Source organism: Callithrix jacchus, chromosome 8, assembly GCF_049354715.1.
Source record: "Callithrix jacchus isolate 240 chromosome 8, calJac240_pri, whole genome shotgun sequence".
Lineage (NCBI taxonomy): Eukaryota > Metazoa > Chordata > Mammalia > Primates > Cebidae > Callithrix > Callithrix jacchus.
In genome coordinates, this window is record NC_133509.1 from 45,641,475 (window position 1) to 45,669,145 (window position 27,671).

Genomic DNA, 27,671 nt, shown 5'->3' on the forward strand with positions numbered 1-27,671 from the left:
CAGCACTTTGGGAGGCTGAGGCTGGAAGATCACCTGAGGCCAGGACTTCAAGACCAGCCTGGCCAACATGGTGAAACCTCATCTCTACTAAAAATATAAAAATTAGGTGGGTATGGTGGCAGGCGCCTATAATCCTAGCTATTCGGGAGGCTGAGGCAGGAGAATCGCTTGAACCTGGGAGGCAAAGTTTACAGTGAGACAAGACCGAGCCATTGCACTCCAGCCTGGGCGACAAGAGCAAAACTCTGTCTCAAGGAAAAAAGAAAGAAAGAAATAGACATCAACCAGGCACGGTGGCTCTTACCTGTAATCCCAGGATTTTGGGAGGCCAAAGATCACTTGTGCCCAGTTCGAAGACCCGCCTAGCCAACATGCCCATCTTTACTAAAAATAAAAATAAAATAAAATAAATTAACTGGGTGTGGTGGTGGGTGCCTATAATCCCAGCTACTCAGGATGCTGAGGCAGGAGAATTGCTTGAACTGGTGAGGCAGAGGTTGCAGTGAGCCGAGATTCTGTCACTTAATTCTAGCCTGGGCAACAGAGCAAGACTGTCTCAAAAAGAAGAAACAGGCCTCCACACTTGTAGATCCACACTTGCCCCCGTCTCGTGAGTCCTGCTTGGGCAATGAACACTGCTGTTGTTGGAGCCATTGTGACTGCTGAGATCCCCTCCCGTTCTCTCCTGCTTCCCTTTTTCTCCTCCTGTGGCTTAGCCCCCACCCCACTTACTACAGTACTTCTCCAGGTGAGGAGGAAGCTGGGGAGACCTGGGACAAGTTTATCAAAACTGCCACCAAGAGAAGAGAAGACATGCAAAAGCCGCATTCTATCTTGGGGGCCCTGTGGTTAGTGTTCCAGGATCCGTGTGTCTGTGATGCGCATATGCAGAGTTTGTATCATCACCCACAGTTGTGGATGAGGTCTACCAGGTGCCTAGCACTGGGCTCAGGTTAGTAAGGCCACAGAGGAACATAAAATTTAGTCTTTGTGGCTCCAGCACCTGGAGATGAGATAGAAGCACATGAAAGGGAGGGTGATGCCAGGCGCTGTGGCTCATGCCTATAATCCCAGCTTTTAGGGAGGCAGAGATGGGAGGATAGCTTGATCCCAGGGGTTCGAGACCTGCCTGAGCAATATAGCGAGACCCCGTTCTCCACAAAATGGAAAAAAAAAGAAAAGGAGAGTGATGACCATGGAACCAGTCTTCAGAGAGGGACTGGGGTCCCGAGGGTCAGAGGAGGCTTTGTGGGGAGGAGGGATTACACTGGGCCTGGAAAAAGAACAGAATTTAGATAAAGAGAAGAGGGGGCCAGGTGTGGTGGCTCACACCTGTAATCCCAGCACTTTGGGAGGCCGAGGCAGGCAGATTACCTGAGGTCAGAAGTTTGAGATCAGCCTGGCCAACATGGTGAAAGCTCGTCTCTACTAAAAATACAAAAATTAGCCAGGCATGGTGGTGGGCACCTGTAATCTCAGCTACTTTGGAGGCTGAGGTAGGAGAATTGCTTGAACCCAGGAGGTGGAGGTTGCAGTAAGCCAAGATTGCGCCACTGCACTGCCGCCTGGGTGACAGAGTGAGACTCCATCTCAAAAAAAAAAAAAAAAATGACAAGAGTGGGCATTCCTGGGATTCCTAGCAGAGCGAATGAAGAGAGGCAAAAGATCTGGGTGCAAATGAAGCAAGTATGGCTGGGGCACAAACTTTGCATGTGGAGGGGTGGACATGAAGTTACATGGAAACCCACCAAGCAGATGAATTTGGATTTGATTGATAGGTACTAGGGAGCCCTCTGCATGCTCTCTGGCAGTGGCATGCAGGGTAGTCTGGAGCAAGGAGGTAGAGAAAGAAGGCCCAGATGCAGCTAGGAACATGTCTATATCTGTGACTGGTGGCCGAGAGAGCACTTTATTTCTGAGTCCTGTTCCTGAGTTGGCAGCTCCCATGCAAAGACAGCAGAGCTCTGATGACCGGCTGAAATAGACTCCATATTTTCCCCGAAGGCAGCTTCTCACTCCTTTCACCCTCTGCTTTTCAGATCATCCCCTTCAAACATGAGACTGGCATTAGGGTTTCCCCGGCAACCACACTGAGAGTGGGGCAGCTTCAGCCATGGTGCTCTCCTGGCCAGCCCTCTCCCCTGCCTCCTTTTCCCCTTAGAGGCCTGAGGCCATTCCTGATGGCCCAGACTTGCCTGGAAGAGGAGAAAGGGTTGGATCAGGCCTGGAACCCAAAAAGGGAGTCCAGAGGTACCTTGAGGGGATAACTTGGGGCCCTATGTCTAGAAGCTCAGGGTGAGGTGAGCTCTGAAGGGCACTTGGACCAACCCCATATTCAATAACTAATGACTTGAATACCTCTAGGGACAGGAATCTCACCCCCTCTCCAGGCTGCCCCATGCCCTTTTGATGGTTTTGGTTATAGAAAGTGCAGTCTCCGTGGATCTGGAAGTCCTGCCATGTGCTTGGCACTGGGCTGATGGTTTGGGAGGGCTTTGCTCTAGGCCTTGTGGAGGAGCTTCCCGAATGGCAGCACAAGAGGAGGGAAGGTCCACCAGCCCCTTGGGCCTGGGACAGCTCTGCTGGGTCCCGTGGACAGCCTGCTGTACCTGCTTGGTCCCATGGACTGGGCCACGAGAAGCTTCCAGCTCCAGCTGGGGGTAGGGCAGCCAGGGTGAGGCCTCTGGGTCAGCCCTTCTCACCCTCACCCGGGAGGCCAGACCCAGGTCAGACTCAGGTCTCCCAGGCTGAGATCATCACTCTCCAGCCTCCATGGGAGCCCCCACCCCTAGCTGAGTTCACTTCTCTGGCCGGTTGGGGGACATTGTTGTCTCCTGGGCTCCTCCCTGGGCTCAATGAGCTGTTTGTTGGCACGTCCGGTCCAGTGAGGGCAAGGGGAGGGCGGGCACAAGGCACCCGCACACAATAGGGATTCCGTCCATTCTGAGGTGGCTGCGGGAACCAGACTGGCTTTGTCCCTTGGACCCTCATTCCCACCATTTAGCAGAGCCGGAACTTCAGGCGGAAGGCCCCGTATAAGAACAACAATGTCGTCACCCTGTCTGAGGGGGAGGGTGCTGCAGACCAGGCCTACTAGGGGCCCAGGGGACTCACAGCAGGGGGCAGCTGGAGGGGCACTTGGGATAGGTCCTGGGACAGAGGCCGTGCCTCAAATAGAAGGGAGACACGAGCAGGCAGATGAGTGCCCTCCTGCCCTGCCAGTCCATTACGGAAGTGGGCTCTTGGCATCCCTGGCCATGCTCAGCTCCTCTGCATGCACAGAAGAGCCCTAAGGTGCAGAGGGAACCAGCACAGCCCATGAGCCTTGCTGGGCAGTATGCAACAGAGGGACTGGGTAGGGGGCAGCCTGACCTTCCTGTATCCAGCCTGCGCAAATATCTCTGCCCAGCGCTGGGCTCGGGCCTGTTTCTGGGCCCTAGGCTAACCAGCCTACCCCTTTGGAAATGGTGCTGGCCGCTCAGACAAGTGTTTATTTTCCAGTGACGGGAGGGAGGGGGCAGGACATCACAGCGTTTCCCTCCTGCCTGGTGCTGCAGTGGTTCTCACAGTCTGGGCACTGGTGACATCACCAGCCTTTCCTCCTGGCCTCCCTACCTCCCCCTCCCTACCCCATGCCCTGGCCGGGCTACACAGTACTGCAGCTCTGCTTCCAGCATGGGCATTTCTGAGTGGGCACTCATGGAGGGCGTGGGAGCAGCGAGCTGGATCAGCCCCTCATCCGCTCACTGCTCCTGGCATTCAGGCCAATCCAGGGATAGCCCCTCTGTGCTCGCCCCCACCAGGGAAGTTGGTGTCCCACCCAGAGCACACTCTTAGTTTGATGCTGGCCCTTTAAGGGTCTTGGGAAGCCAGAACAACAGGAAATCCAAACGGCCTCATTAGGCAGCTCAGAGCTCAGCACAGTAATTAGTGTCCTGAAAACAAAACAAGGAAAAGCAGGTGGTGGTGCCCCCCTTCAATCTATTTGCCCCCCCCGACCCCGCCCCAGCGTGGCCTGCTAGTACCCACAGCTAGGCAGCTGGGACTGGACCCCCTCCCTGATAAGCCCCCTCACTCCAAGCTCCTGAAGCTGCTGCCCACTGCCCAGGCCAAGGGTCAGAGCCTAAGCTCGTGAGGAGCCACTGTGGCTCCAGAGAAGCCCCAGGGATGTGCACTGGGCTTCCTCTCTCCCGCAGCCAGGTGGCTACTGGACCACAGCATCCTCCACCTGTTTGGAAAATACTGTGATGGGGGAAGGGGGTGGGTTGGGCTCCTCCAGAGGGAAAGGGGAATCCTAGGGCAAGAAGCCCCACATTAAGAGGAGAAAAAAGCCTCTCTGTGGTCCTCCTTCTCAGGCTTTGGTGAACCTCCAGGTGGGCAAGACCACCAGAGCAGAGGGGGTGGTAACCCACAGGCTCTCTAGACAGACCCTAGGGACTTGCAAGCCCCCTCAGCTAGGAACCAAAAGGGACCTCAGTGAGCTCTCCTTTGTAGCCAGCTTGCAGGTCCAGGTTCGTTTCCTGCCTCCCTCTCCCAACATGGCTTTTTTTCTTTTTTATACAGGCTGTCATTCTGTTGCCCATGCTAGAGTGCAGTAGCATGATCCAAGCTCACTGTAGCCTCCAAATTCAGGCTCAGGTGGTCCTTCCACCTCAGCCTCCCAGGTAGCTGGGACTACAGGTGCCCACCACCACACCCAGCTATTTTTTCGTGTTTTTAGTAGAGACGGGTTTTCGCCATATTGCTCAGATTGGTCTCAAACTCCCAGGCTCAAGCAATCCACCCTCCTCAGCCTTCCAAAGTGCTGGGATTACAGGTGTGAGCCACTATGCGCAGCGTTCTCCAACATTTGATGCAATTTAAACTCATTCTGTCCCTGAGATGTCTCCCTCTATCTGCAATGCCAGGGAAGGGACATTCTATGCTCTACTTAAGTCACAAATATTCACAAAACATAATTCAATATTTATTGAGCAGTTGCAATATTCCCTACACTGTGTTGGTGGGGAGTTCCTGGGAAGGTTGTGGGGAATATAAATGGTATTACCTTATGGTAACTCATTACTGTCAGCACTGTCCTTCCCTCTGCCTTGAAAAGGCCTTGGAGAGCAGGAACTGTGACTTTCTCCCTCTGCATATCCCCCCCACAGACTCAGCACTTAGTAAGTGACTGGTACATGCTTATAACCAATCAAAAATTAACGAGAAATCACCTCTCTGAGGTCAAGGATTTTACCGTGTCAGCCCAGGATTCAGCACGCAACAGCATCAGCATGCTGCTAGAGCCCCCAGTGCTTGGGGAAGGTCTCAGCTTCTGTGTTCAGAACCTAAACCTCCCTCGGCACTTCCCCAAGAGCCTTGTGCAGAGCAAGGGCTGAGGGCACTGTGGGGGAAGGAGTACTGGGTCCTCCTGAGAACAAAGCTGGCATGACCCTGGGATGTATGGAGGAGCAGAGGGAGGCGGATAACCCAGAACCTGCTATTTAAGTAGAGCAACTGGCCTCCAGCTAGGGCAGGGAACTCTGTGGGCACCTCAGGCAGCCACTGGCTAGGTGGGCATCTCTGAGGGGCTCCAATCTGAAATGGAAATGGCAGAGGTGGAGAGGGACAGCCAGAAAGTGACTGAAGGGCCACAGCACAGGGGCTGTCCACCCTGGCCACGCACAAGGATCACCTGAGCAGCTCCCATGGGTGCCCTGATAGAACTGTTTGGAGATGAGGCCTCGGAGGCACTGGTATTTTCTAAAAGCTCCGCAGTGACCCAGCGTGGAGCTGCGATTGAAGGGTGCTGCTAGCTGGGAGTGCAGGGCCTCCTGTTCTTCCTGCCGTCCCTTTGCTGAGGCCTACAGTGCTCAGAGGCCACACCCACTGGACCCAACAGGCCAGTGTCCTGGTACCCCTGGCTAGGCAGCTGGGATTGGAGCCCCTCCCTTGTAAGCCCTCTCACTACAAACTCTTGGAGCTGCTGCCCACTGCCACAGTCTCCTGGAAGAGGTGGAGGGAACCAGATCTCGGGGCCTTTGGAGAGGTCCTCCTCTTCTTGACCCCCTTCCCTTAATGGAAGGTTACTCAGGGAAGCAGCTGTGGGCAGACAAGACAAAGATGCACGGCAGAGGCAGGGATTGCCTATGGGACACCCCAGACCTCAACCACCACCTCCGAAGGGACTCTACTGCCTCACTCTCCAGCCCCTCAGGCCTGGGGTAGCACCTGGGAGAGCAGGCTTGGGACTGGGAGGGAAAAGAAGTAGACCCGGAGCACCTGAGCCAGTGGGGCCTGGCCCCAGGCAGGGACGTGCTCCAGTTCTGAATCATTTCCCGGATATAGTGAAACAGCCCAGACTTCAAGGTTTTGGGGGGAAATTTTTTTTCCAAGTTCCTCGATCTGTCACCCCCTCCCCCCTGGCCGGATAGGACTGGACCAGTGTCCTCTCTGGGCTCCCCTCAGCCTCCTAGCTCAGGCCTTCTCCACTGAGCTCTCCACTGGACATTGTTTCCCGCCTCAGGAAGTCTCTGATGCCCTGCACTAGATTTTGTTTTCCTTGTTATCGGGACAACTAATATTTTTTCCTGTGCGGAAAAAAAAAAAGAGATTTTCCCAAGCAGATTACAGCTGTCAGTGAGTGGGGGAGGGGGCTGGAGGTTGAGCCCTTCCCACTGCCCTCTCCCCACCCCCATCGTCAGAGGGCTGAGCTTTCCAATGAAGGAGGAAGCCCTGGCCCCAGATCCGCCAGGCAAGCTAGAGCCAGGGGGCAACTCTGGTCTTGGCAGAAAAGTCAGGCCTCTCTCCTCTGCCTGCAGGTCCCCTGCTCCTGCAAAGATCATTATCCATGGGCTCACATGTCCAAGGACAGGGAGGGGGTCCTGGGCTTGCCTTCTCTCTAGTGGGGCAGGAAGGGCAGGCTGCCCCCCAGCTGAGGGAGAGAGGTCCCATGGCCCTTGGGAACTGATTCTTCCCAGGCCAGAATTCTGAACTGTCAAGCAGCCCTGTGGGACCAGGATGGCAGAATACGAGGAAAGACACCTAGGAAGGGTGGGAGCACACGGGAGACCCAGCTCCACCAGATGGTGTGACTTTGAGCAATTCCCTGTGCTGTGGGCACCCCCTGTCCCACCACCATGGACAAATTAATGCCTGTGTCACTTACCTAAACAGCCGTGTGGTGAGGATGTAGACCAGAGAAAGCATCTGGTTCAATGTCAGGGCTTCTTAGGACTCCGTCAGAAGGGTTAATGCAGGTGTCTCTACTATGTGACATAAATGAGGACTCCAAGATGAGCAGACCAGAAAGCAGAGGCCATCACCAGGCAGGTTTTCTTAGAATGACACACGCTGGGCCAGCATGTGCATGTATACATATGAATGTGCACACACACGCACACACCCCCGCACACAGAGGCTGCGTGTTCCTCGATAAACTCTCACTTTCTACATTGGGTGCTGTGGTCCTAGGCAGGCACAGGCTGCCCGGGCCTGTGAGGTAGGGACTGGCAGCTCACAGCCACCACCAAAGCAACAGGGTCTTGCCTAAGATGACCAAGTTTCTTTTCAAGTTTACAACAACAAATAGAATGGCTTCAAATGTGGGTTCCTCAATTGTGGTTGGCAATGGATTAAGAAAAGCCGTCGCTCCCTCATGCCCTGTGTCCTCCAGAGTGATGGTCTGCTTCGAGAGGCTCTCCTGCTTTCCTCTCTCCACAAGGTGTGCACCACAGTGGCCTGTATGGGGCCAGTGAGGCATCTGTTGCGGGGTTGGGAGGAAACATGATTTCTATTCTGACTTACTTCTTAGTTAAAAAACAATTTGGGAGGCTGAGGCAGGTGGATCACCTGAGGTCAAAATTTCGAGACCAGCCTGGCCAATCTGGCCAACATGGTAAACCCAGTCTCTACTAAAAATACAAAAAATTAGCTGGGTGTGGTGGTGGGCACCTGTAATCCCAGCTACTCAGGAGGCTGAGGCAGGACAATCGCTTGAAATTGGGAGGCGGAGGTTGCAGTGAGCAGAGATAGCGCCACTGCACTCCAGCCTGGGCAACAAGGGTGAAATTTCATCTCCAGAAAAAAGCAAAAAACAGAAAACAAAACTTTAATAATATTTAATATGTGTTTTGACTGTAGTTTATAATCTATACATAAATATTCACAATCAAAAAAGTTTGGAAGGCCAGACACAGTGGGTCATGCCTGTAATTTCACAAGGTGGGAGAATCACTTGAGGCCCCAAGTTCAAGACCAGCTTGGGCAACATAGTGAGACCCCCCCTCCTCTGTTAAAAAATTTAAAAAAGTCTAGAGCCCACCATCCTGGAAGATGAGTGAGGGTTTTACATTCTATTGGAAGCAGTTTCAGGCTGGGTCCTGAGGTCGAGGAATGGAGTGTGGAGGAGGGGCTGGTGAGTTCCAGGTACAGACCACGCAGCAGTCTGGACCTTCCTGGCCACCACTGGTCCCCATGGCCTCCTTCTCCCTGTTCCTGCTTTAGGCCTGCGTAAGTCTCAGATGAGTTCTAGGACCCTGGCTGCCATGCTCCCTGCAGGGAGAGAGTGGTCCTGTGTTGACTGCCACACTCCCCTGCCCCTCGGGCTGGCTGATGTGTGGCTGGGTGAGGCTGGGGTCCCCATAGCTGCCTTGCATTCCATGTCATCCCCAGGAGAAAAGTCCCTGGCGGGAGGCGGCTCTCTGCCGGGAGGCTGTTTCCTCAAGCGGCCAAGGTAAGAAGTGGGGGAATTCCAGCCCAACCCACGGGGCTGACTTCAGTTCTGGGGGCTCCTCTTCTTTCTCATGTAGCCAGGCTGGGATGAGCACACAAATGCCGGAGTTAGACTTGGTTGTGGGCAAGAGCGTGTGAGGGCAGTGGACTGAGCTAGGCTCACAAGCCTCCAACTGCTACTCCCTGCTCAAGAGAACCTCAGGGCTGTACCTGCAACCAACAGAGACCCAGCCTTGGAAGACCCCAACAGGCATCTCAGGAAGGGGACAGGGGTCTGGAAATCCAGAACCATACTTACTCATGGGCCTGTGGGAAATGACTCAAATCGATAAATGCCCCTGCTTAACCCCAGGTTCTGCCCCAGGGCTGCTGGGCGGACCTGGTGGTAAGAGAAACGGCAGGTCTAAATCTCATCTCACAAGGCAGCATTAATTAGACAGGACTTCCAAGGATGCTGGAGAGTCAAGGGAGCCAACATGGACCCTTTAGGAGCTGGGAGCCAGGAGGCTCACATCCCAGACCATCTTGCCCTGAAAGCTTGGCCCACAGGAAAGGGGAGCCATCCCATACAGCATTCCCTGTGTCCCTACACTGCACTCCACTGGGCAGGGAGGGTGGGTGCAATCCTGGAGACCAGGTAGAGGAAAAGGGAGGAAGTCATAGTGCCCTGGTGATGATGGCACACAGACATGTCCCAGCTCAGGCCTGTGGAAGGCTTAGGAAACAGACTCTTCCTCTGCTCTCATGGAGTCTCCTGTGCCTCAGACATGCTTGTGAGTTTCATTTCATTACCCACCTCATATGTTTGCTGTGTACATGTGTATATGTGTTTTGTGCATATGTATGTGCAGGCTTGTATGTTGGAGGCATGCCAGGTCAAGGAACAGGCAGGGATTTATGCAAGATAGCTGAGCAGAAGGAGAGGAACTGAGAAGTGAAATAATAGTCCAGACACCATCTTTGTAGGCTAGCAGTATGTCAAGACCTGAGCTAGGGGTTTTGTGTGCATTATTACCAATCTGCACAGCAGCCAACCCTCTGAGGGAGGTATTATTACCTCCATTTTACAAATCAATAAATTGAATGAAGCTTAGAGAAGTTAAGTGACCAGCCTGAGGTCATGCAGTGAGCAAATCTAGGCCAGGATTTGAACCCAGGTCAGTCTAAGGCCAGGCCAGAGAGGTCTCCACCAAACTCCCTTGGCATGGTCCTCCTCCTTTACGCCCCATCTGTTCCCTGTCTCTGAGGCCCTGGCTGCCCTGGTCTGAGGTAACAGGCCCCTCCCCTCCCCCCTCTTCTCCCCACCAGGCAAGTTGGAAACATGGAGCTTGTTCAAGGCCTCCTGGAGTCCAGGAACAGTGCACAGACCTTCACACCAGGCCAGGCCCAGGTTCAGAGAGGGTCTGGCTGGCCCTGTTGGGGGGGTGGGGGCGGATCAGCTAGAGCTGAGCTGGGGCAGCTGTTTACAGTAAACAGAAAGCTCTGAAGGAAGGAAGGAGGGGCGGGGCTGGGGTCGTCATGGAGACAGGGACGAGCAGCCAGGCCTCAGGCCTGATGCACAATGACTGGTAATGCATCCTTGCCCTCCAGAGCAGAGGAAGCCCAGGGAAGGTTTGGACAAGGCAGCTAGAGCAGGAGAGCCTGAGGCAGACAGGTCCTGCTCAGGGCAGGCCTGCTGAGAACACAGTCCCACCTCTTTGTGCTTTTTTACTTATTAACAATTACAAGGACTGCTTCTTGACCTTTCACAGTATGTCTGGTGCAAGGCCCTTGAGAATATGTTTCCTTGTTTAATTCCAACTATAGCCAGGTGGTAGGTACAATAATAGTCTCTAATTTATAGATGAGGAAATTGAGGTTCAGAAAGGTTAAGCACTTTGTCAAGGTCAAACCACTTGTAAGTGACATAGTAAAATTCCGGATCAAAAACTCCACCAAGGCAGGTAGGAGATGACCTAGCTGGCGAAACTCTGAGACCCTCAGATGGTGGGGAAACTGAGTCCCTTAGGTGCTAAAGGGACTTTCCCAGGCTTCTGGTGTTAGTCAAAGAGATTGCTGGGAACAGAACTCATCTGTTCTATTCCTAACCACTAGACCACACGGCTTCTCCATGGCTTGCGCTGGGAAGGTCCAAAGAGAAACTCCCTTTCTAGCCCCAGCGTGGAGTGTAGACTCTTCCCCAACTAACACGGTTGTCCCTGTGGAGGCCAGGCTGGGCCAGGGTGCAGTGGGGGATGCTTGGGGGTTTCTGCCCACACATATGGTTTCCAGATTCCAGGGGATGAAAAGGAGGCCCTTAGGGGCGGAAATGGGGGATGTGTGATGACAAATTTAGACTGATTGCTTAAAAAAAAAAGCCAAGAAGCCCTATAAAATAAAAGCAAAAATTCCACTAGAAAACCAGAGGGAGTTATTTGATTGTGAAACCGAGTGCCATGAGGCGTGCATGGTTTAACGTGGAACAGTGTCTAGGGTTCTTCCAACTTTGACTGTTCAGAGGATGCCGGGGAGGGAAGGAGGCTCTGTCTGCTGTTCCTATTTCACCTTTTGGGGTCTGGGACAGGGAGACAGTTGGGCAGGACACCTGGGAAGATGTGTGGAGTCGGGGCGCTTGCAAGCGTTCTGCTGGCTGTGGCCAAGGATCCATACTGGCTCACATGTAGAGCTGCCCAGTGGAGGCTCCGGCTGGTCCACACTGAGAGCATGCGGAAGGATGAGCTGGAAGGTGGGGGCTTTGGGGTGCCTCTGAGTTCCAGTCTTAGAGGGAAATTACGAGGAACAGAAGGTAAAAGAGAACATCTGCCTAGTGTTCTGGCTGGCAACAGGCCCAAGGGGTCAAAGGTCAAGGGGAGGACAAGGGGGACTTCCTGAAGCTCCCGAGAGAGTGCCAGCCAGGCCGACTGTTGTGCAAGTTTTGGGCTGGCCTGCGAGTGCAGGCTGGCAGAGGAGTCATGCCTGATCAGCAGCCAGTGTGCTGTCTGCCCAGCCCTCTCGGCCAATCCTATGGGTCTTCCGGAGCTGGAGTAGTGCCCTGTCTCCTTTCCTTCAGGGAGCCAGGACCCCCATCCCAACGAAGCATTCTGTCCCACCTGTGGCCATATTCTAGATGCCTGTGGGCTTCCTCTCATTCTCATCCTGAACCTTTTTTCCCAAGAATCACCATTATTCTCAAAACCAGAAAAACCTTCTCAAGCAAGCTTCTTTCTTCCAATTCCACTCTGACATCTGAAGAAGTCAGAGGGCCTCGTGAGGGGAGAGCTGGGACAGGTCTTTCAGGGTCCCAGGCCCACAGGAAGGAGGCACAGAGTAAAGTGGAAGGGGGCAAGTGGTTGGGGCTGCTTGGGCACCAGGTCCTGGGCTAGCATGACAGATGGGCGGCACCGCTCTCATTTCAGCCTCACAAGAGCCTCTCCAGGTCTGTAACAGTTAATTCACATTTTACAGGAGAAGAAACGGAGGTTCCAAGGGCTTGATTAGCCTGACGGATGGTAATGGCAGAGCTGAGACTTGCACTTGCCCTTTCCAGAATACGCCCTTGTTCCTCAGTTCAACTCATTTTGGCTGGAGATGGAAAACACGTATAATGAAGGACCCAGGATGGTGCCCAGCTCACCAGTGTGGGAACACTGTCAACCAAGGCTGAATCTCATACACAGGGACAGGATCCAGGATGGAGCCTCCTGTCAGCTACCAATTTCTCTTCTGCGATTCAGCAGCTGTAAAGTCAGGAGGTGGGATCAGCAGCACTGTAGCTTTCAAACTGGGTTACTGGGCATCCTGGCATCTTATAAATATTGCGATAACGGGCCAGGCACAGTGGCTCACGCCTGTAATCCCAACAGTCTGGGAGGCTGAGGTGGGAAGACTGCTTGAAGCCAGGAGTTCAAGACCCACCTGGGCAACCTAGCAAGACCCCCCATCACTACAAAAAATAAAAATAAAAAATTAGCCAGGCATGGTAACTGTAGTCCCTGCTACTCGGGAGCCTGGGGTGGGAGGATCGCTTGAGCCCAGGAATTCAAGGCTGCAGTGAGCTATGATCACACCACTGCACTTCAGCCTAGGCAACAGAGCAAGGCCTTATTTCTATTTAAAGAGAGAGAGAGATTGAGATAGGAGAGAAGAGGCTGGGTGAACAGGGGTGTGGGTCACTCCAGCCCAGATTCTGTTGGAGAATCTCAGCATATCAATTTCAAGTACTGGACATTCATGAAAGTTTTTATTTGAACAAGGCTTCCACAGTACTCTACAGTCTACCTGAAGTCTCTGCAGCTCTGGCCTCCTGGGAGTTGTGAACAGTTTAGGTCCTAGCCTGGGAAGAGAAACCAGAGGATCTGGTGATGGAAATGGGGTTCACCTTCCAGCCCTGTGGAGATGCCAGGAGGGAGCAGGTGGAGGTCAGGGCTGGGAGATCATGGCACAGAGGGAAGGTGAGCTGTAGGCACCTGCCTCTGCACCTGGCAAACACAGACCTTTGGCCATAGCAGCCTGGTAACCAGGAGCAGCAGCCAGCTTCCTGGAGGCCAGACCAGTGCCCCTTTTCCTTTTCTCTGTCCAAGCCTATTCTCTGTGGACACGGGTTGCTGGCCACCAAACTAGGGCCGTGCAACCTCTCCTGACCTCACGGTGTGGTTTCTGACTGCTCAGTAAGGGCTAGTTCAAGGTGAATGCTGAGCCATGGCAAAGCTGCTCAGAGGAATTACCAGGCATTCGGAGAGTGGGGCTGATCCCCTTGAAATGACAACCCTATTTTGCACCCCTTTTATTGGCCATCCTAGACCAAAGTTTGCCCCTCTGCCTCAGATTTCCTTGTGGGAATCCAGGTGTGAGAATGGTGGCCCTCTCCTGGTGGCTTCAAGCATGCATGGCTCCCTGAATATCATCTCCCCGCTCCAGGTGGAGGAGAAAGCTGAGGGCTCCAGCTGCCCAAGCCCCAGAACTTTCTAGCATCCTCCTATCCCACTGCCCACTCCAGGCCTGCCTCTAACCACCATTCACCCTCGACCTGCCGCTGGGCCCAGCCTCACCCCACGTAAGCAAAGCTGCCAGCAGGGTCCTTTGTGGTGCTGCTCCCGTGTGGCACTGCCTAGGGGCCCCATCATGGGGCAACAGATGGACCTATGGTCTCTCCAGAACAATGGTGGGGGAGGGGCCCTGGCATCGCCCGCCCCAAACAGGAAGCGCTGCATGAGCTTCAAAGGACTGGCAGGGCCAAGGGGCTGAGTGGGGGAGCCAGTGCCAGGGCTGGCGGCTGCCTGAAGAGATGCCTGCCAGCCTCGGGATGCCCAGCCTGGTGGCGGAGGTGGAGCTTTCGGTGGCCAGGGTAGCTGGCTCTCGAGCAGAAGATGTCTGGCACCCTGAGGACAGCAGCCTGTAACCTGGGAGCAGGTTAAGGAAAGGGGGCATGGACCTTACTGTTTCCCGCTTCAGCTGCCACCCGCCAGCGGGGCTGCAGGTTCTTTCCCAGGCTGTGGTTGGCCTGGCCCTCCGGCAAGTAAGCATGAGGGGCAGGGCTGGCACCAAGCCCGCCGCCCACTCCCTGCCTCCTGCTCCCAGCTGCTGCGCTCAGAGCCTTTTCCTCTCCACTTCCTGTTCACACGAGGGGGGGGCGGGAAGTGGAGGGAGGAAGTTGGGGGGAGGCGTGTAGGGGGACCCATTGAATAAAAGGAATTAACCGTTTCCCTCCTCTGACCTCTGGGAATTTCCGCCTGTGAAAGTGTCTCGAAGAATCAGTAAGGCTGGGGGAGTGGAGGGGAGCTGCGCCCCCTCTTGGCCCCCTTCCCCACCCGGTGGCGGTGGGGCCAGATAACTCCCTCTGGGCCCCTAACCTTTTGTTTCCCTGGCGCCAGGGGGCAGCGCCAAGAGCAGCCTGAAGCCTGATGGCCTTGGAGCCCCCTCCCAACCACTGGGGTGGGTGCTAGGCCCTAGCCTGCGACCCAAGCCTTTTGGGGGAGGGGCAGGAACTAGAACTGGTGGTCTCGGAGGAATGAGTTCACACACCCAAGCTGGCCAGGCTGAGCCCCACGCCCTCTCCAGGGCTGATGCCTTGGCCAGTCGGCCGCAGTGTCAGAAGGGAGGGAGGCTAGGCCGGCGGGGCCTGGGACTCTGGGCTGGCACTCCCTCCGGCGGCCACACCCCCGGGAGCAAGGGCAGGGAAAGGTGGGCTCGGGAAGCCGGTAGGCGGCGCCCCCTAGCGCCCGCTGCAGACTCGGCGGGGCGGCCCCCAGGGCCCTCTCCAGGGCGGGCCTCAGGAAGCACCTGCTCCCCAGGACCAGTGGCCGCCCTGCTTCTCCCCCAGGTGGCTTCCTTGTTTACAGGCCTCCTGCCCTGGTCCCAGCGTCACTGCCTGTGGCCACTCCTCCTATTTCCAGTGACCGCTCCAGGAGCAGCTCATTCATCTTGGCCCCTGCCCACACAGCTGCTCCTCCATCCCACCCCCTTCTGGCCCTCCCCCAGGCTTAGGGCCAAAGCCCTGAGGGCCTCCGCTCTGCTCTCCATTCCAGGCCTTGCTTGGTTTCCAGGGATCTAAGAGCTGTGGCTTCCCGTTGCCCTGACTCACCGGAACCCTATTCTGTCTCTGCCAGGGAAGCCTGGGGCCTTTTTCCAGGAAAGAGGAAGCAGCCTAGGACCAGATGGGCTGGTTTAGAATAAGACAGAAGGGGCAGGGGTGTCCCAAGCTGCTTTAGCCAAGCCCTCTGGGAGCAGGGAGCAATAGGGCAGTGTTTGTTTAACTACCATGTATTAGGCACCCATTATATGCAGACAGAAGCTTCAGTCTGTCTTCTCTAAGTAAGAAAGTGACCCCTCCAGCAGCAGGCCAATGCTTTATACTCAGTACTGATGCGGGGGACAGAGACCCTAAGCCTTCTGCTGACTATGGCTAGCTGTAAGGGGAGCCTAGGCCACATGGGGAGAAGGAAGGAGCCCTCCACACCCCCTGGGACGGTGGGAAGAACAGGATTAGGATGCCCTCTACTCAATGGGACCCCTCCCCCACATCTGCTTCCACTTCTGCTTGTGGAGGAAGATGGGAGCCTGAGGAGTCATTTAAAAAAAAAAAAAGAGGGTTCTGGCCAGGCGAGGTGGCTCATGCCTGTCATCCCAGCACTTTGGGAAGCTGCGGCACGTTGATCACTTGGGGTCAGGAGTTTGAGACCAGCCTGGCTAACATGGTGAAACCCCATCTCTTCTAAAAATACAAAAATTAGCCGGGTGTAGTGGCGGGCACCTGTAATCTCACTAGGGAGGCTGAAGCAGGAGAATCCTTGAACCCAGGAGGTGGAGGCTGCAGTAAGGTGGAGATGGTGCCACTACACTCCAGCCTGGGCAACAGAGCAAGACTCCATCTCAAAAAAAAAAAAAAAAGGGAGGGGGGTTCTTGCTCTGTCACCCAGGCTGAAGTACACATCATAATTCACTGCAACTTCCACCTCTTGGGCTCAAGCAATCCTCCTTCTTCAGCCTCCCAAGTAGCCAAGACCACAGGCATAACACCCTGTGCCTGGCTAGGAAGAGGATCAGGCTGGAGGGGAAGCAGCCTGCAGTGGCCAGCGAGGTTGACCTGACTCCAGAAACTGTTTTGCTGGCTGATATATCACCCCCACAGAGCTGGACAGTGCACTGTGAACGCCGGTCCCTGGGGCAAAGGGTGCTCTGCTGATGTCACAGGGAGGCCCTGCTCCAGGACTCCCTAGGACTTAGCCACAACTAACAATGTGTAATTTGTGGGGAGGAGCAGGTCACAGGAACAAGATGAGAAGAAAACATGTCTGCCAAAGGCCATGGGTACAGGCTGCAGCAGTTTCCCCTCTGTACTGGGCCTCAACATTGTGGTTAGATAGCAGAGAGTGGCGGGGCTGTCTCAAAGCCAGGCAGGAGCTGGGAAGGCAGGGATCCAAGCTGGAAGAGGGGCAAGCAAAGTCTAGCATGTGTGAGGGCTACTGGAGGGAGGAGGAAGGAGGGACTTTAAGTTATGGTTAGACAGTGGAGACTTCAAGAAAATTCTTGGGACAAGTTGGGAGGGAACAGACTGAGGAAGCACTAATGGAGGGAAATCACTGCTCCCAGCTGCCCAAAAGCAGAGGATTATGTGGGGAGCAGCACCATCTGCTGGCCAAACAGAAGAACAGCCCCTACTTCACAATTCAGGCTGGTTGGCTGCAGTCCCCAATGAGCCCTGGAGAGGTAGAGTTGGGGGACAAGGTAAAGGACTGTGTGCCAAGGCTTCGAGGCATGTAGGGCCTGGCAGCCTCCCTGTGACACTCCAGCCCTGCCTGAAGATCACTCACATGCCGCTCAGCCCAGCATAGACACAAAGTCACCAGTGCAGTGCAGACAGTTTAATGCTCTCCACCTCCATCACCATCACCCACCACCCTCCACAAGGCCCTTGGCCCCAGCGCACCCCTCACACTGGAGCCCCAGACAGTGTGCACAAAAGCATGCCCCCACTAGCATCACCTTCTCACACAATGCCCAGGACTTTGAAGGCTTCCTTCTTACTTCTGGGACATCTAGAGGCAGGAAGAAGAGGCTTCTTCTGAGGGAGAAGAGCTGGGGGTCCAGAGGCCTCAGAGTGAACAGACAGAAAAAAGGTACTCACTCTCGAAAAGCTGAACAGGATGTGTGTGGGGAGTGACAGGGACAGGAGAGCCGCTAGAGGTAGGGGGTGGTAAGAGGGTCAGATTTCTGACTTCTCTAGCTGAAGGGCCTCTACCAGGAGGCAGGCTGGTGGCCTGGTGTAAATGCAGCTCTGAAGAACAGCATGAAAAGCTGGCAGAATACACTCACACCCAACACCTCCTGACCAACAGCACTACTTCTACTCCTGTCAACGTGGTCAGTCTGGCAACTGCAAGATGACTGAGCATAGCCTAGGAGGCAGCCTTCCCAAGTGGGTTCAAGCCGCTGCTCCCCACTCTTCACCCCCCATCAGAGGTGACACCCTCCTACAGCCAACTGAGCTGCTCCTCCTTGTAGCGCTGGGGGTCAATGAAGGGCCGGTCGATAGAGCGGATCATCAGCTCCCCACAGTACACACACTCAGCGGCCACCAGCTCATCCAGGTCAGCCTTGAGCTGTTCCCGGCTGGGGCCCCCGGTGGCAGCCCCACCCTCGGTCTCTTTGGCCCGGGCAGACCCCTTAGCTGGGGGTGGAGCAGCCCCCAGCTTCCTCTGCAGCTCCTCCAGCCGGGCCTGCTTGTAGGCCGGCAGGCCAGGTCGCACGGCCTGCAGCAGGCAGTCAGCATGGAACATGTGGCCACAGAGGAAGAGGTAAAAAGGGCGGTTGAGCAGGGGGAAGTCGCAAGTGGCACACTTGTCCTGGGGCTCCACAGTGCCATAGCGGCCCCGCAGCTCCTGCAGGTCTCGCCGGATGCGCTGGGCACTGGCTGTGGCCTCTTCCATCTCCCGCTGCAGCTCCTGGATGTGATGGTTGTAGGCCTTAAGTGAGCTGCAGATTGCCTCCTTGAAGTGGTCGATGGTAACGAAATCAGGAAAGAAGGGCAGCACATCCTCAATCTTGAGCAGGGGGCAGCTAGCCAGGCAAGCCATGGCTGTCTGCACATCCTCCTCCTCCTGCACCACGTGCCGTGCGATCTTCAGCCACAGCTTCTTGCGCAATTCCTCATCCTCCTCGGGCAGCTCTGCACACTGCTTGGCCAGGTCCACATCCACCTGTGGGGAGAGGATGGGCATTAGGGCCAAGGCCCTCCCTGCCCAGCCCGAAGACTATGGGAGAGAGAGATGTCGGAGGAGAGGCCCCGAGGCAGGATTCCCAGCATTCCTGGAGGCAAGGGGGCCTGCCCCTGACACAACTATGTAAAAGCAACTTAAGAGTGGTAGGGCTCCAATTTTAGTGAAGTTAAAAATTACCTGGGAAACATTCAAAATACAGACTTTTGAGTCCCACCCTCAGATGTTCTGATTCAGTAAGTCCTGGGTTCAGGCCTAGAAATTTGCATGCTAAATAGCACTTCACGTAATGCTAAGGCAGGTGACAATTCATGGTTTGAGAAGCATAACTCAGCACCTTCCTCTTCTGCTAACGTGTATGTACCAGGCACTGTTCTGAGTACCTTTCTTTTTTTCTTTTTGAGACAGTCTTACCCTGTCACCCAGGCTGGAGTGGCGTGATCTTGGCTCACTACAACCTCCGCTTCCTGGTTCAAGCGATTCCCCTGCCTCAGACCCCCAAGTAGCTGGGATTACAGGTGCCACCACAGCCAGCTAATTTTTGTATTTTTAGTAGAGACAGGGTTTCACCATGTTGGCCAGGCTGGTTTCAAACTCCTGACCTCAGGAGATCCACCCGCCTAGGCCTCCCGAAGTGCTGGGATTACAGGTGTGAGCCACCGCCCCTGGCCCTGAGTACTTTTCATACACAGAACTTTATCAACCCTATGAGGTAAATGTACTGTAACACTAACTCCCTTTTATGGCCAAATAATCTGAGGCACAGAGAGGTTCAGAAGCTAGCCCAAAGTCACACAGCTTAGTAAGTGGCATAGCCAGAATTCAAACCTGACTTAACAGTCTGTGTTCTTAGCCTTCCCTCTGCAAGAGAAGCCAGTGCCCTCTAGCCATGCCCCCCGCCAAGCCCTTCAGCATCTAAAGCTACTGCTCTTTGGGTCCCTCTCCCTGCTGGGGTCAAGGCGCACTGGCTTACCTGCAGGGCCAGATCCACAGCCTCCTCATACAGCTCCAGGACCTTGTAGACGTGGACACAAGCACGGTGGTGGCCATGCTCGGCACAGAGCCGGAGTGCATACTTGAGGTCGTAATGCACCCGGTGTGGGCTGGCCCCGGCCTGCTCGAGGTAGGCCAGCAGTGAGTCTGGCCGGCCACGGGCGTACAGCGACAGCAGGTAGTTGTGGATGGCCTGCTCAGTCTCCCCCAGCACGTTCACGCAGAACTCCATGTAGCGGATGGCTTGGCTCACCTGCTGGACCTCACCACCCTGACTGTAGTTCACCAGGGCAGGGATGAGCTGCCGGGCATCCAGCCGGCTGCCCAGCTCCATCCAGGCATCTACCAGCTGGCGGGGTATGTGACGGATAAGGATGGGTGAAAACTTGTAGAAGAGCTGGGGGTCGCGGTGGCGGGCGAGCACGGCCAGGGCCTCCTCATAGGCTTCGTGCTGACAGTGGTAAGCCACCACGCGTTCGTAGTCCTGCATGATCACAGCAAAGTACACCATGTGCTCTGTGTCACCATGACTGGCGAGCAGCTCATGGATAGAGGCCCGGCTAGCAAAGAGCCACTCTTTGTGGCGGGGGCTGCTGAGGAAGGCACGAAAGCATTCCTTGGTTTCTCGGTAGAGGGTCAGGGCCTCTGGGTCACCCTGCAGAGCCCCAAGCCGGCTCAGGTAGAGCTCTGTCAGCCAGGTGGTCAGCAGTGTGGCCTGGGTACGCTCGGCTGGCTTCAAACTGGCCAGTTTTCGCTGGAGAAACTCAACCAGAGCCTCCTCCTGTCGGGCCTCCAAGAACTTGAGGGCAATCTCCTCAAAGTAGCTCTGGGTCAGGGCGTAGCAGCGGGCGCTCTCCAGGTAGCGACGCTGGCGAAAGCAGAAATCAGCCTCCCGGGACAGGACTGTGTCCAGGCAGTCGGGCCGCTCTCGACAATACTCTTTGGCCAGATCAAAGCGGTTCATGTCCAGGTAGGTGCGCCAGACATCCCGGGCCTCCCGCTGCACATGGTAGCGGAAGACAGCCCGCTCAGTGTAGGCCCACAGCTGGCCTGTGGAGGAGTCCTTCACCATGTGCTTCAGCGGCCCAAACTTCTCCAGGAAGTGATCCCGCAGCACCACCTGCCCAGTCAGTGTGCACACTGCCTCCACCCTGTCTGCCAGCAGCAGCAGGAAGTGGAACTGGGTCAAGACGATGGCTAGGGGTGGGCTGGCCCCAGGCCCTACCCCCTCTGGGTATTCCCAGACTCGCTCCTCGCTCAGCAGAGAGTCAGGGCGCCCACAGTCCAATGCCCCATACAATACGCCATCCCCCATCATCCAGGCAAAGGCCCGGGGTGCAGAGCGCAGCTTGGGCGTGTAGAAGGCCAACTCACTGTAGCCCAGGTTGCTGGGGAACTCACGGAATGGCGGTGGGTGGTCCGTGTAAGCAGCAAAGAGCCCTGAGAAACCCTGGGCCTCAGCCCCCTCTGTTGCTCGGCCTATAAATTGGAAGAGGCGCTGTCGAGTGGTGGCAATAACAAAGCTACGCCCATCAGGGCCCCGCTCGGCTTCAAGGGAGCACACAGGCGCTGGACCCCCTTCTTCATTTAGCACGTACAATGGGCGGAAGTAGAGATCTGGAGCAGGGCCGAAAAGCCCACCTTCGCTGGCTGAGAGCTCTGCTTCGAAGATCTGGCCTTGAGCAGTCCCGACCAGGATGGGGCCTGTGCTGCTCTCAGTGCCCAGTGCCTTGTTCCAACCCACACTCTCCACCAGTTGCCCCTTCCAGCGTGCTAGTGGCCGTACCTTCTGTCCGTTTCGGTTCACGTAGAGGACCTCTGTGCTACTCAGAGCAATCAGCAGGTGAGAGCCTGGAGTGGGGAGAGCATGGCACCCCAGTGGATACTGCCATTCCCACCCTCAGTCTCCTCCTGGCCCCCACAGCACCCTCAGAGCCCACCCACCCAGGCAGTGACTGACCCAAAAGGCCCCTCCTCAGATCTCCGCTGTCACTTACCAGTATGGTCAAGGAACAACTTGTGAACCTTTGCGTCATCCTTACGTCCCAGCTCCACGTGGTTGGGCTCATTTGCCTTGCCCAGGTCAATGCTGTGAGGACAAGAATCACCGTCACTCTAGAGAGGGGAAGATCCTTTTTAGGATCATGAACCTCTTTAATAATCTGATAAAAGCCATAGACTTTCTCCCCTGAAATCTACATCTACACATAAATGCCGAATACAGGACAGGTGCAGTGGCTCAGGCCTGTAATCCCAGCACTTTGGGAGTTCAAGGTGGGTGGACTGCTTGAACTCAGGAGTTTGAGACCAGACTGGGCAACAAGGCAAAATCCCGTCTCTACAAAAAATACAAAAAATGAGCCAGGTGTGGTGGTGCACACCTGAGGTCCCAGCTATTCAGGAGGCTGAGGTGGAAGGATCGCCTGAGCCTGGGAGGCAGAGGTTATAGTGAACTGAGACTGTGCATTGCATTCCAGCCCAGGCAACAGAGTGAGACCCTATTTAAAAAAAAAAAAAAAAGCTGCATACAGCAGCTCTGCCTATGGAGTACTCCTGAAATACATACAGGGCCCTACTTGAGAACTCTCTTGCCAGGTGCAGTGGCTCATGCTGGTCATCTCAGATTTTAGGGAGGCAGAAGGGAGAGGGTAGCTTGAGCCCAGAAGTTTGAGACCTGCCTGAGCAATACAGCGAAACTATTTTATCCACAAAAGGAAAAAAAGAAAGACAAAACAACAACAACCAAAACCCTCTCATGTCTGTGAGCTCACTTACCTCATTTCAAGAAATCACTGAGGAGAACTCTTTCCCCTCTGCTCAAAAAGTCACCATTGGAGAATCAATCAGACTTCAGGAAAAAAAAACAAAAAGATCTCCAGTGCATCTGGGAAGATAGGTAGGGATGTCCCAGATTGCTGGGGTAAGACGGGAACAACAAAGAGTAGCTCATAGTTCCTGAGCACTTTTACATACCAAGGACCATGCCTAGGGCTTCATCAATCTAGTATTACCTCAATTAATCTTGACAAAAACCTTGAGGAGTACTCCTGTTTATATTTTCCATATGAAATTCTTTCCAAATTATATGCTTGTTCAAACTAAAGAATCAATGCAAAGATGTTAAAGAATGACTAAGGCTGGGCACGGTGGCTCACGCCTATAATCCCAGCACTTTGGGAGGCCAAGATGGGCAGATCACGAAGTCAGGAGATTAAGACCATCCTGGCCAACATGGTAAAACCCCAACTCTACTAAAGTACAAAAAATTAGCCAGGTGTGGTGGCATGGGAGGAATGCTCAGCTACTAGGGAAGCTGAGGCAGGAGAATTGCTTGAACCCAGGAGGTGGAGGATGCAATAAGCAGAGATCATGCCACTGCACTCCAGCCTGGGCAACAGAGCAAGACCCTATCTCAAAAAGAAAAAAAAAAGAATGACTTAATTTTCTTCTCAAACTCCAGTTATTCTCAACTGAGGAAATTCATGTTAACATCTTTTCTGATAACATAAATAAGGTGGTTTTGTTGCTATCATTACAAAAAAGTCTTCATATTGCATATATGTATATGAGTCTTAATTTATAAGTTTTCTTTTTTTTTTGAGACCGAGTTTTGCTCTTGTTACCCAGGCTGGAGTGCAATGGCGCGATCTCGGCTCACCACAACCTCCACCTCCTGGGTTCAGGCAATTCTCCTGCCTCAGCCTCCTGAGTAGCTGGGATTACAGGCACGCGCCACCATGCCCAGCTAATTTTTTGTATCTTTAGTAGAGACGGGGTTTCACCATGTTGACCAAGATGGTCTCGATCTCTTGATCTCATGATCCACCCACCTCGGCCTCCCAAAGTGCTGGGATTACAGGCTTGAGCCACCGATCCCAGCCAATTTATAAGTTATCTTAATTAATATTTTATGAACATTCCACTAGTCAACTGATATAGCTCTAACTTTTTTTATACCCCCAAACCCAGCTTTCCAGGATAACTCATTTTTTAAACAACTGCATTGTATTCTATTTTATGGCTGAACTACAATTGAATCACCATTTTCCTATTGATGGGTATTCAGCTTGGATCCAGCTTTTCCTATCACAAGAATGCTGTAATCAATACTCTTCTGTCTATACTCCAAAACAGTTTTTTTTCTTTTTCTTTTTCTGTTTTTTTTTTTTTTTTTTTTTTTAAGACTGGATGGAGTAAAATGACACAATCTCGGCTCACTGCAACTTCTGCCTCACTGGTTCCAGCAATTCTCCTGCCTCAGCCTCCCAAGGAACTGAGATTACAGGCGCCTGCCAGCACGTTTGGCTAATTTTAATATTTTTAGTAGAGATGGGATTTCACTATGTTGGCTAAGCTGGTCTTGACCTCAGGCTAAGCTCCTGACCTCAGGTGATCCACCCGCCTCGGCCTGCCAAAGTCCTGGGATTACAGGCATGAGCCCCCACACCTGGCCTTTTTTTTTTTTTTAGAGACAGGAGTGCAGTGGTGCAAATATAGCTCACTGCAGCCTCGAACTCCTGGGCCCAAGTGATCCTCTTGCCTCAGCCTCCTCAGTAGTTGGGACTGCACCACCGCACCTGGCTAATGTTTTGGTAGAGATGGGAGTCTTTACGATGTTGCCCAGGGTGGTCTCAAACTCCTGATCTCATGTGATCCTCTTGTCTTGGCCTCCCAAAGTGCTGAGATTACAGGTGTGAGCCACCATGCTCTGCCAGGCCAGATTCTTAACCACTTCACTGTTTGGTTTTCTTTGGAAATGGAGAGGATATTTCCTGAAAACTCCAAATTCACTGTTTTACTTGCCCAGAATAGAAGAAAGGCCCAGTGAGTTAAGAGTCTCCAAATAACATCCAGTCCCTACTCCTAAGCTCTGTGAGCCCTTGATTACCGGAGCAGGGTATCCTTGCCCAGGCTCATGCAGAGCTGATTGCTGGAGATGATAAGACTGGTGATACGCTCCGTAGGGGTGAAGTCAATGCGCTGCTTTGTGAAGATGGGCACTTCCTTCTCCAGCTGGGCATTCACATACCCTACAGGTGAGGAATGATGAGACGATTAGCTACAGAAGAGACAGATGAAGTGCACGGAGAGGCAGAAAAAACAAAACAGTGCTCCTCGCCACGTTCCTGACATTCCTACCCCAGAACCTTGGTTAACAAATAGTTTGATATCTAGTAGTTTGCTGGTCACCTTTACACTAGAGGACTGGGGCTCTTTCCACACGCTGACAGCAGTGAGGAGTTGATTCTTTGAACCCTTGAGATGCTGTCACAGCAATGATGTACCTGCTCTCACTGGTAATGGGGCTTAGTGGGGGTGGGATGCAACTGGCGGTCTGGGCATTTTCCCTTATCAGTCTTTGGCCCAGCAATCCCAGCTTAACTGAAGTAGTGTAGCTCCATTCTCTGCCCCCATCCCTGCCCATGCGGTAAGGAGCCTCAGTGCAGAGTTGGCAAGTGCTGGGATATTTTGAGCATTGAATGAGGGTAAAGACTAGAGTGAAAGCAGCTGCAATTCGTCAATACCACTCACTGGAACAGTCCCCCAGCGCTTCCTATGCCTTCATTCTCCTGGAGACTCACTGCTTTCTATAAAAATGTCCCTGAAACTCCAGGCTGCACCCAGCTATAGTCAAGGCCAAAAAGACTTCATCTCCATTTTTCCCTGTTCAGCGACAAAATTCCCTCTGGGACGCTCCCTTCCTCGTCGGCAACATTCCCCCTTCACCAGTTTCTTTGCCCATTCCTTTCCTCCCACCTCCAGAAGGGGCCTGGTGGGAAAAGCACCAGAAGCCGGGAGCCCATTCTCAGTTCTCTCAACAGCCCAACTGTGCGCTGTAAGTGAGTACTTCCTTATCTGGGCCTCAGTTCCCTCTTAAAAGGACCCTAGCGGTAGGGCCTAGATCATGCGGCTGGTCCCTTTGCTCTTTTAAACTTGGACTATCCACCAGCTGGGGGCCAGGAGAGCCTGAGGAGAATCAGGGGCCTAGATCCGGAAGGCATGGCCCAGGGGATGACCCTGAGCTCTTGAGCTGCCCTCCCAGCTGCTCCCAGGCAAATGCTAGGAGAGCCGAAAGGAGGAGGGGCAGACTCCTCTTCCTTACCCGAGTGGGGGATGCCCACGCTAGGGCAGCCTGGCTGCAAGACGGTCGATCGGGACAGCGAGTTCTCGTACTCATCCAGGATGGACGCCATAGTGCCCGGCCTCTGGGCCCTTTCCGGGGCCTGAGGACTACAACAGGGCTCCCCTCCTGGGGTCCCCGTCGCCCCAGAATGGAAGTTGTGACTCCCCAGCCTCTGACGGAACCTGGGAACCTGCAACCGCCTCCTCTTTAAAATCCTGAGGATCCTCTTGCTCTTGCCTCATGCAGCGAGATAACCGGGCAGCCCTCGCCCTTGAATCTAGCGTAGCCTTGATCTCCCCCGCCCAAGAGATCACAGGCTCCCTTCAGCCGGTCCCAGGGGTTCGTAACCTCGCCCCAGCAGCTCAGCTGACTCCCGCCCCCGTGACGCGGGCCTAAAACGTAACTTCCGGGTTCTCAGAGCCCCACGCACGCGGGCGCACTGCGTAGCCGAGCCCGCCAGCAGGAGGTGAGAGGAGAGCTGCGGGCGGGCGCCGGGCGGGTGCTGCTGAACACAAGCCCCGCCCCCAACACACTGCTGCAGTTCCGGGCTTCGACACCAGGGGGCAATCCCGGCTTTCTCAGCCCGCCTGCCCCACCCGCCCCGCGCCTCCCAGCCCTGGCTTTCGCGCCCAGGCTCCGCTCCCTCAGAGGTCTGTCCAGTCTCCCTGACCACCGCCCGCTCCCGCCTCTCTGAACAGCCTCGGGGAACCGCCCGCTCCTCAATCCCATCGCTGTCTGGGTCCCACCGTCACAAGGACACGCAGAGAAGTCTTGGCCTCTCTTCCCCTCACCCAGAGCCCCCACCCCCCCAGCTTCCAGAAGTCCGCAGAGCTGGTGGCCAGGCCAGCAGGAAGCCCTGTGCCAGGAACCGCCGTGACCGTCCCCACAGTGGCTCCTTGGCTCAGGGTTGCTGGGTCGCTTCCATCCACTCATTCACCAAAATGTGGTTGAACACTTACTCGGTGCCAGGCCTTGGGCGGAGCACTGGGGTCACAGAGATGAGGATAGCCCTTCCCCGCCCTTGTAAAGGTCGTGAGCCAGCAGGGACGCTGGACCCGTAAGTAGACCATTCATACTAGAAAAGCAAGTGATGGATTATCCTTCAAGCGCTCGCTCCGCGAATGAGCATCCATTCTGTGCCAGGCACTCTGCCAGGCTCTGGGGACGTGACAGAGAACAAGACCGAAAACCTCTCTGGCCTGATGGAGCGTAGCCAGCGACGTGGCCACGGCTCCGTGAGAGCATGGAGGAGCGGGGAACAATTACCTGCCAAGCCTAGCAAGAAGGAGGGACAAGTGGGGGGCGGGAGAGAAGATGGGGGCCGCCCAACCTGAGGCGGAGAGGCGAGTTCTCAGCCAGGAACCAGCGAGGGCTGGGGCGCGACTGTGGTTGGGTTTTCCTCTCCCACCTGCCTAGGCGACCCAGGTGGAGTCTGTTCCCTTCTGGGCCCCATGATAAGTGGATGGCTCTCGACTAGGGTCACCGCCGTCCTGGGTTTAGCGGGTGGCCCCCGCCTAACAACTAAGAGCATCCCTTCACTCTCAGAAGTGTCCAGGTTTGCACCATACCTTAGGTGGTTGAGTTACTCTTGCTCAACTTCCTGACCAGGAGCGGAGAACTGTGACTTTCACCGGCCCCACTGAGGGCTCTCTGGGTTCTCTGACCTGGGAGGGGCACTAGCCCTGGGGCAGGTGACAAGTGTGCTGTCCAGGCTCACTTCCCTCCACACCGAGGTCCTGCTTCTCCTGACCAAGACTGCAGCCGTGATGCAGCCTTCCCACCTGAGGCTGCCAGGTCCCAGGAAGGACGTGAAGGAGCAGGAGGCTTCCCCTAGGAAAAGTGATGCCAGACAGGGAGCTGCCCTGCTCCATGTATAAGGCTACATGCCCAAGTCACCTTTCCATCTGCCCTCAGGTCTGGGCTGTGCAGAGGGCTGTCCCCGCTGCATGGAGCCCATCAGCAGCTGGATATCACCATAGGAGTGCTGCCTCAGGGACACAGAGTACTTCCAGCTACCGCCTCAGGGTCCCCAGCACCCCTTTGTTGGGCTCCACTGCTCTCCGGAACGTATGGGATAGGCTCTGGGTGGACCCTGTTTGTGGTAGACTCAATACATTCTCCCTCATGCGCTGATTACCACAGTACATCTC

General features: G+C 54.7%; 1 protein-coding gene and 2 long non-coding RNA genes across 5 annotated transcripts in view; 1 reads left to right on the forward strand and 2 right to left on the reverse strand.

Moving 5' to 3' along the window:
* LOC118144858 (uncharacterized) overlaps positions 1 to 12,292 on the forward strand; it is a 46,009-nt gene extending 33,717 nt beyond the window's left edge. For all 3 annotated transcript variants that reach the window (XR_013521031.1, XR_008474312.2, XR_013521032.1), the window contains one exon: positions 12,157 to 12,292. This is a non-coding gene — a long non-coding RNA (uncharacterized LOC118144858). The remainder of the gene's footprint in view (positions 1 to 12,156) is intronic.
* Positions 12,293 to 12,912: 620 nt separating this feature from the next.
* LOC144577349 (uncharacterized) lies at positions 12,913 to 13,863 on the reverse strand. Its single transcript, XR_013521035.1, has 2 exons — positions 13,740 to 13,863; positions 12,913 to 13,024 (listed from the first exon to the last, which is right to left on the reverse strand). It is a non-coding gene; the product is annotated as an uncharacterized LOC144577349 (long non-coding RNA).
* A 3,173-nt stretch (positions 13,864 to 17,036) lies between these two features.
* Positions 17,037 to 25,907, reverse strand: VPS18 (VPS18 core subunit of CORVET and HOPS complexes). Its single transcript, XM_009005538.4, has 5 exons — positions 25,501 to 25,907; positions 24,286 to 24,427; positions 21,395 to 21,486; positions 19,378 to 21,248; positions 17,037 to 18,386 (listed from the first exon to the last, which is right to left on the reverse strand). The coding sequence occupies exons 1-5, from the start codon at positions 25,589 to 25,591 to the stop codon at positions 17,661 to 17,663; spliced, it is 2,922 nt and encodes a 973-aa protein (XP_009003786.1). The 5' UTR covers positions 25,592 to 25,907; the 3' UTR covers positions 17,037 to 17,660.
* Positions 25,908 to 27,671: the final 1,764 nt, after the last annotated feature.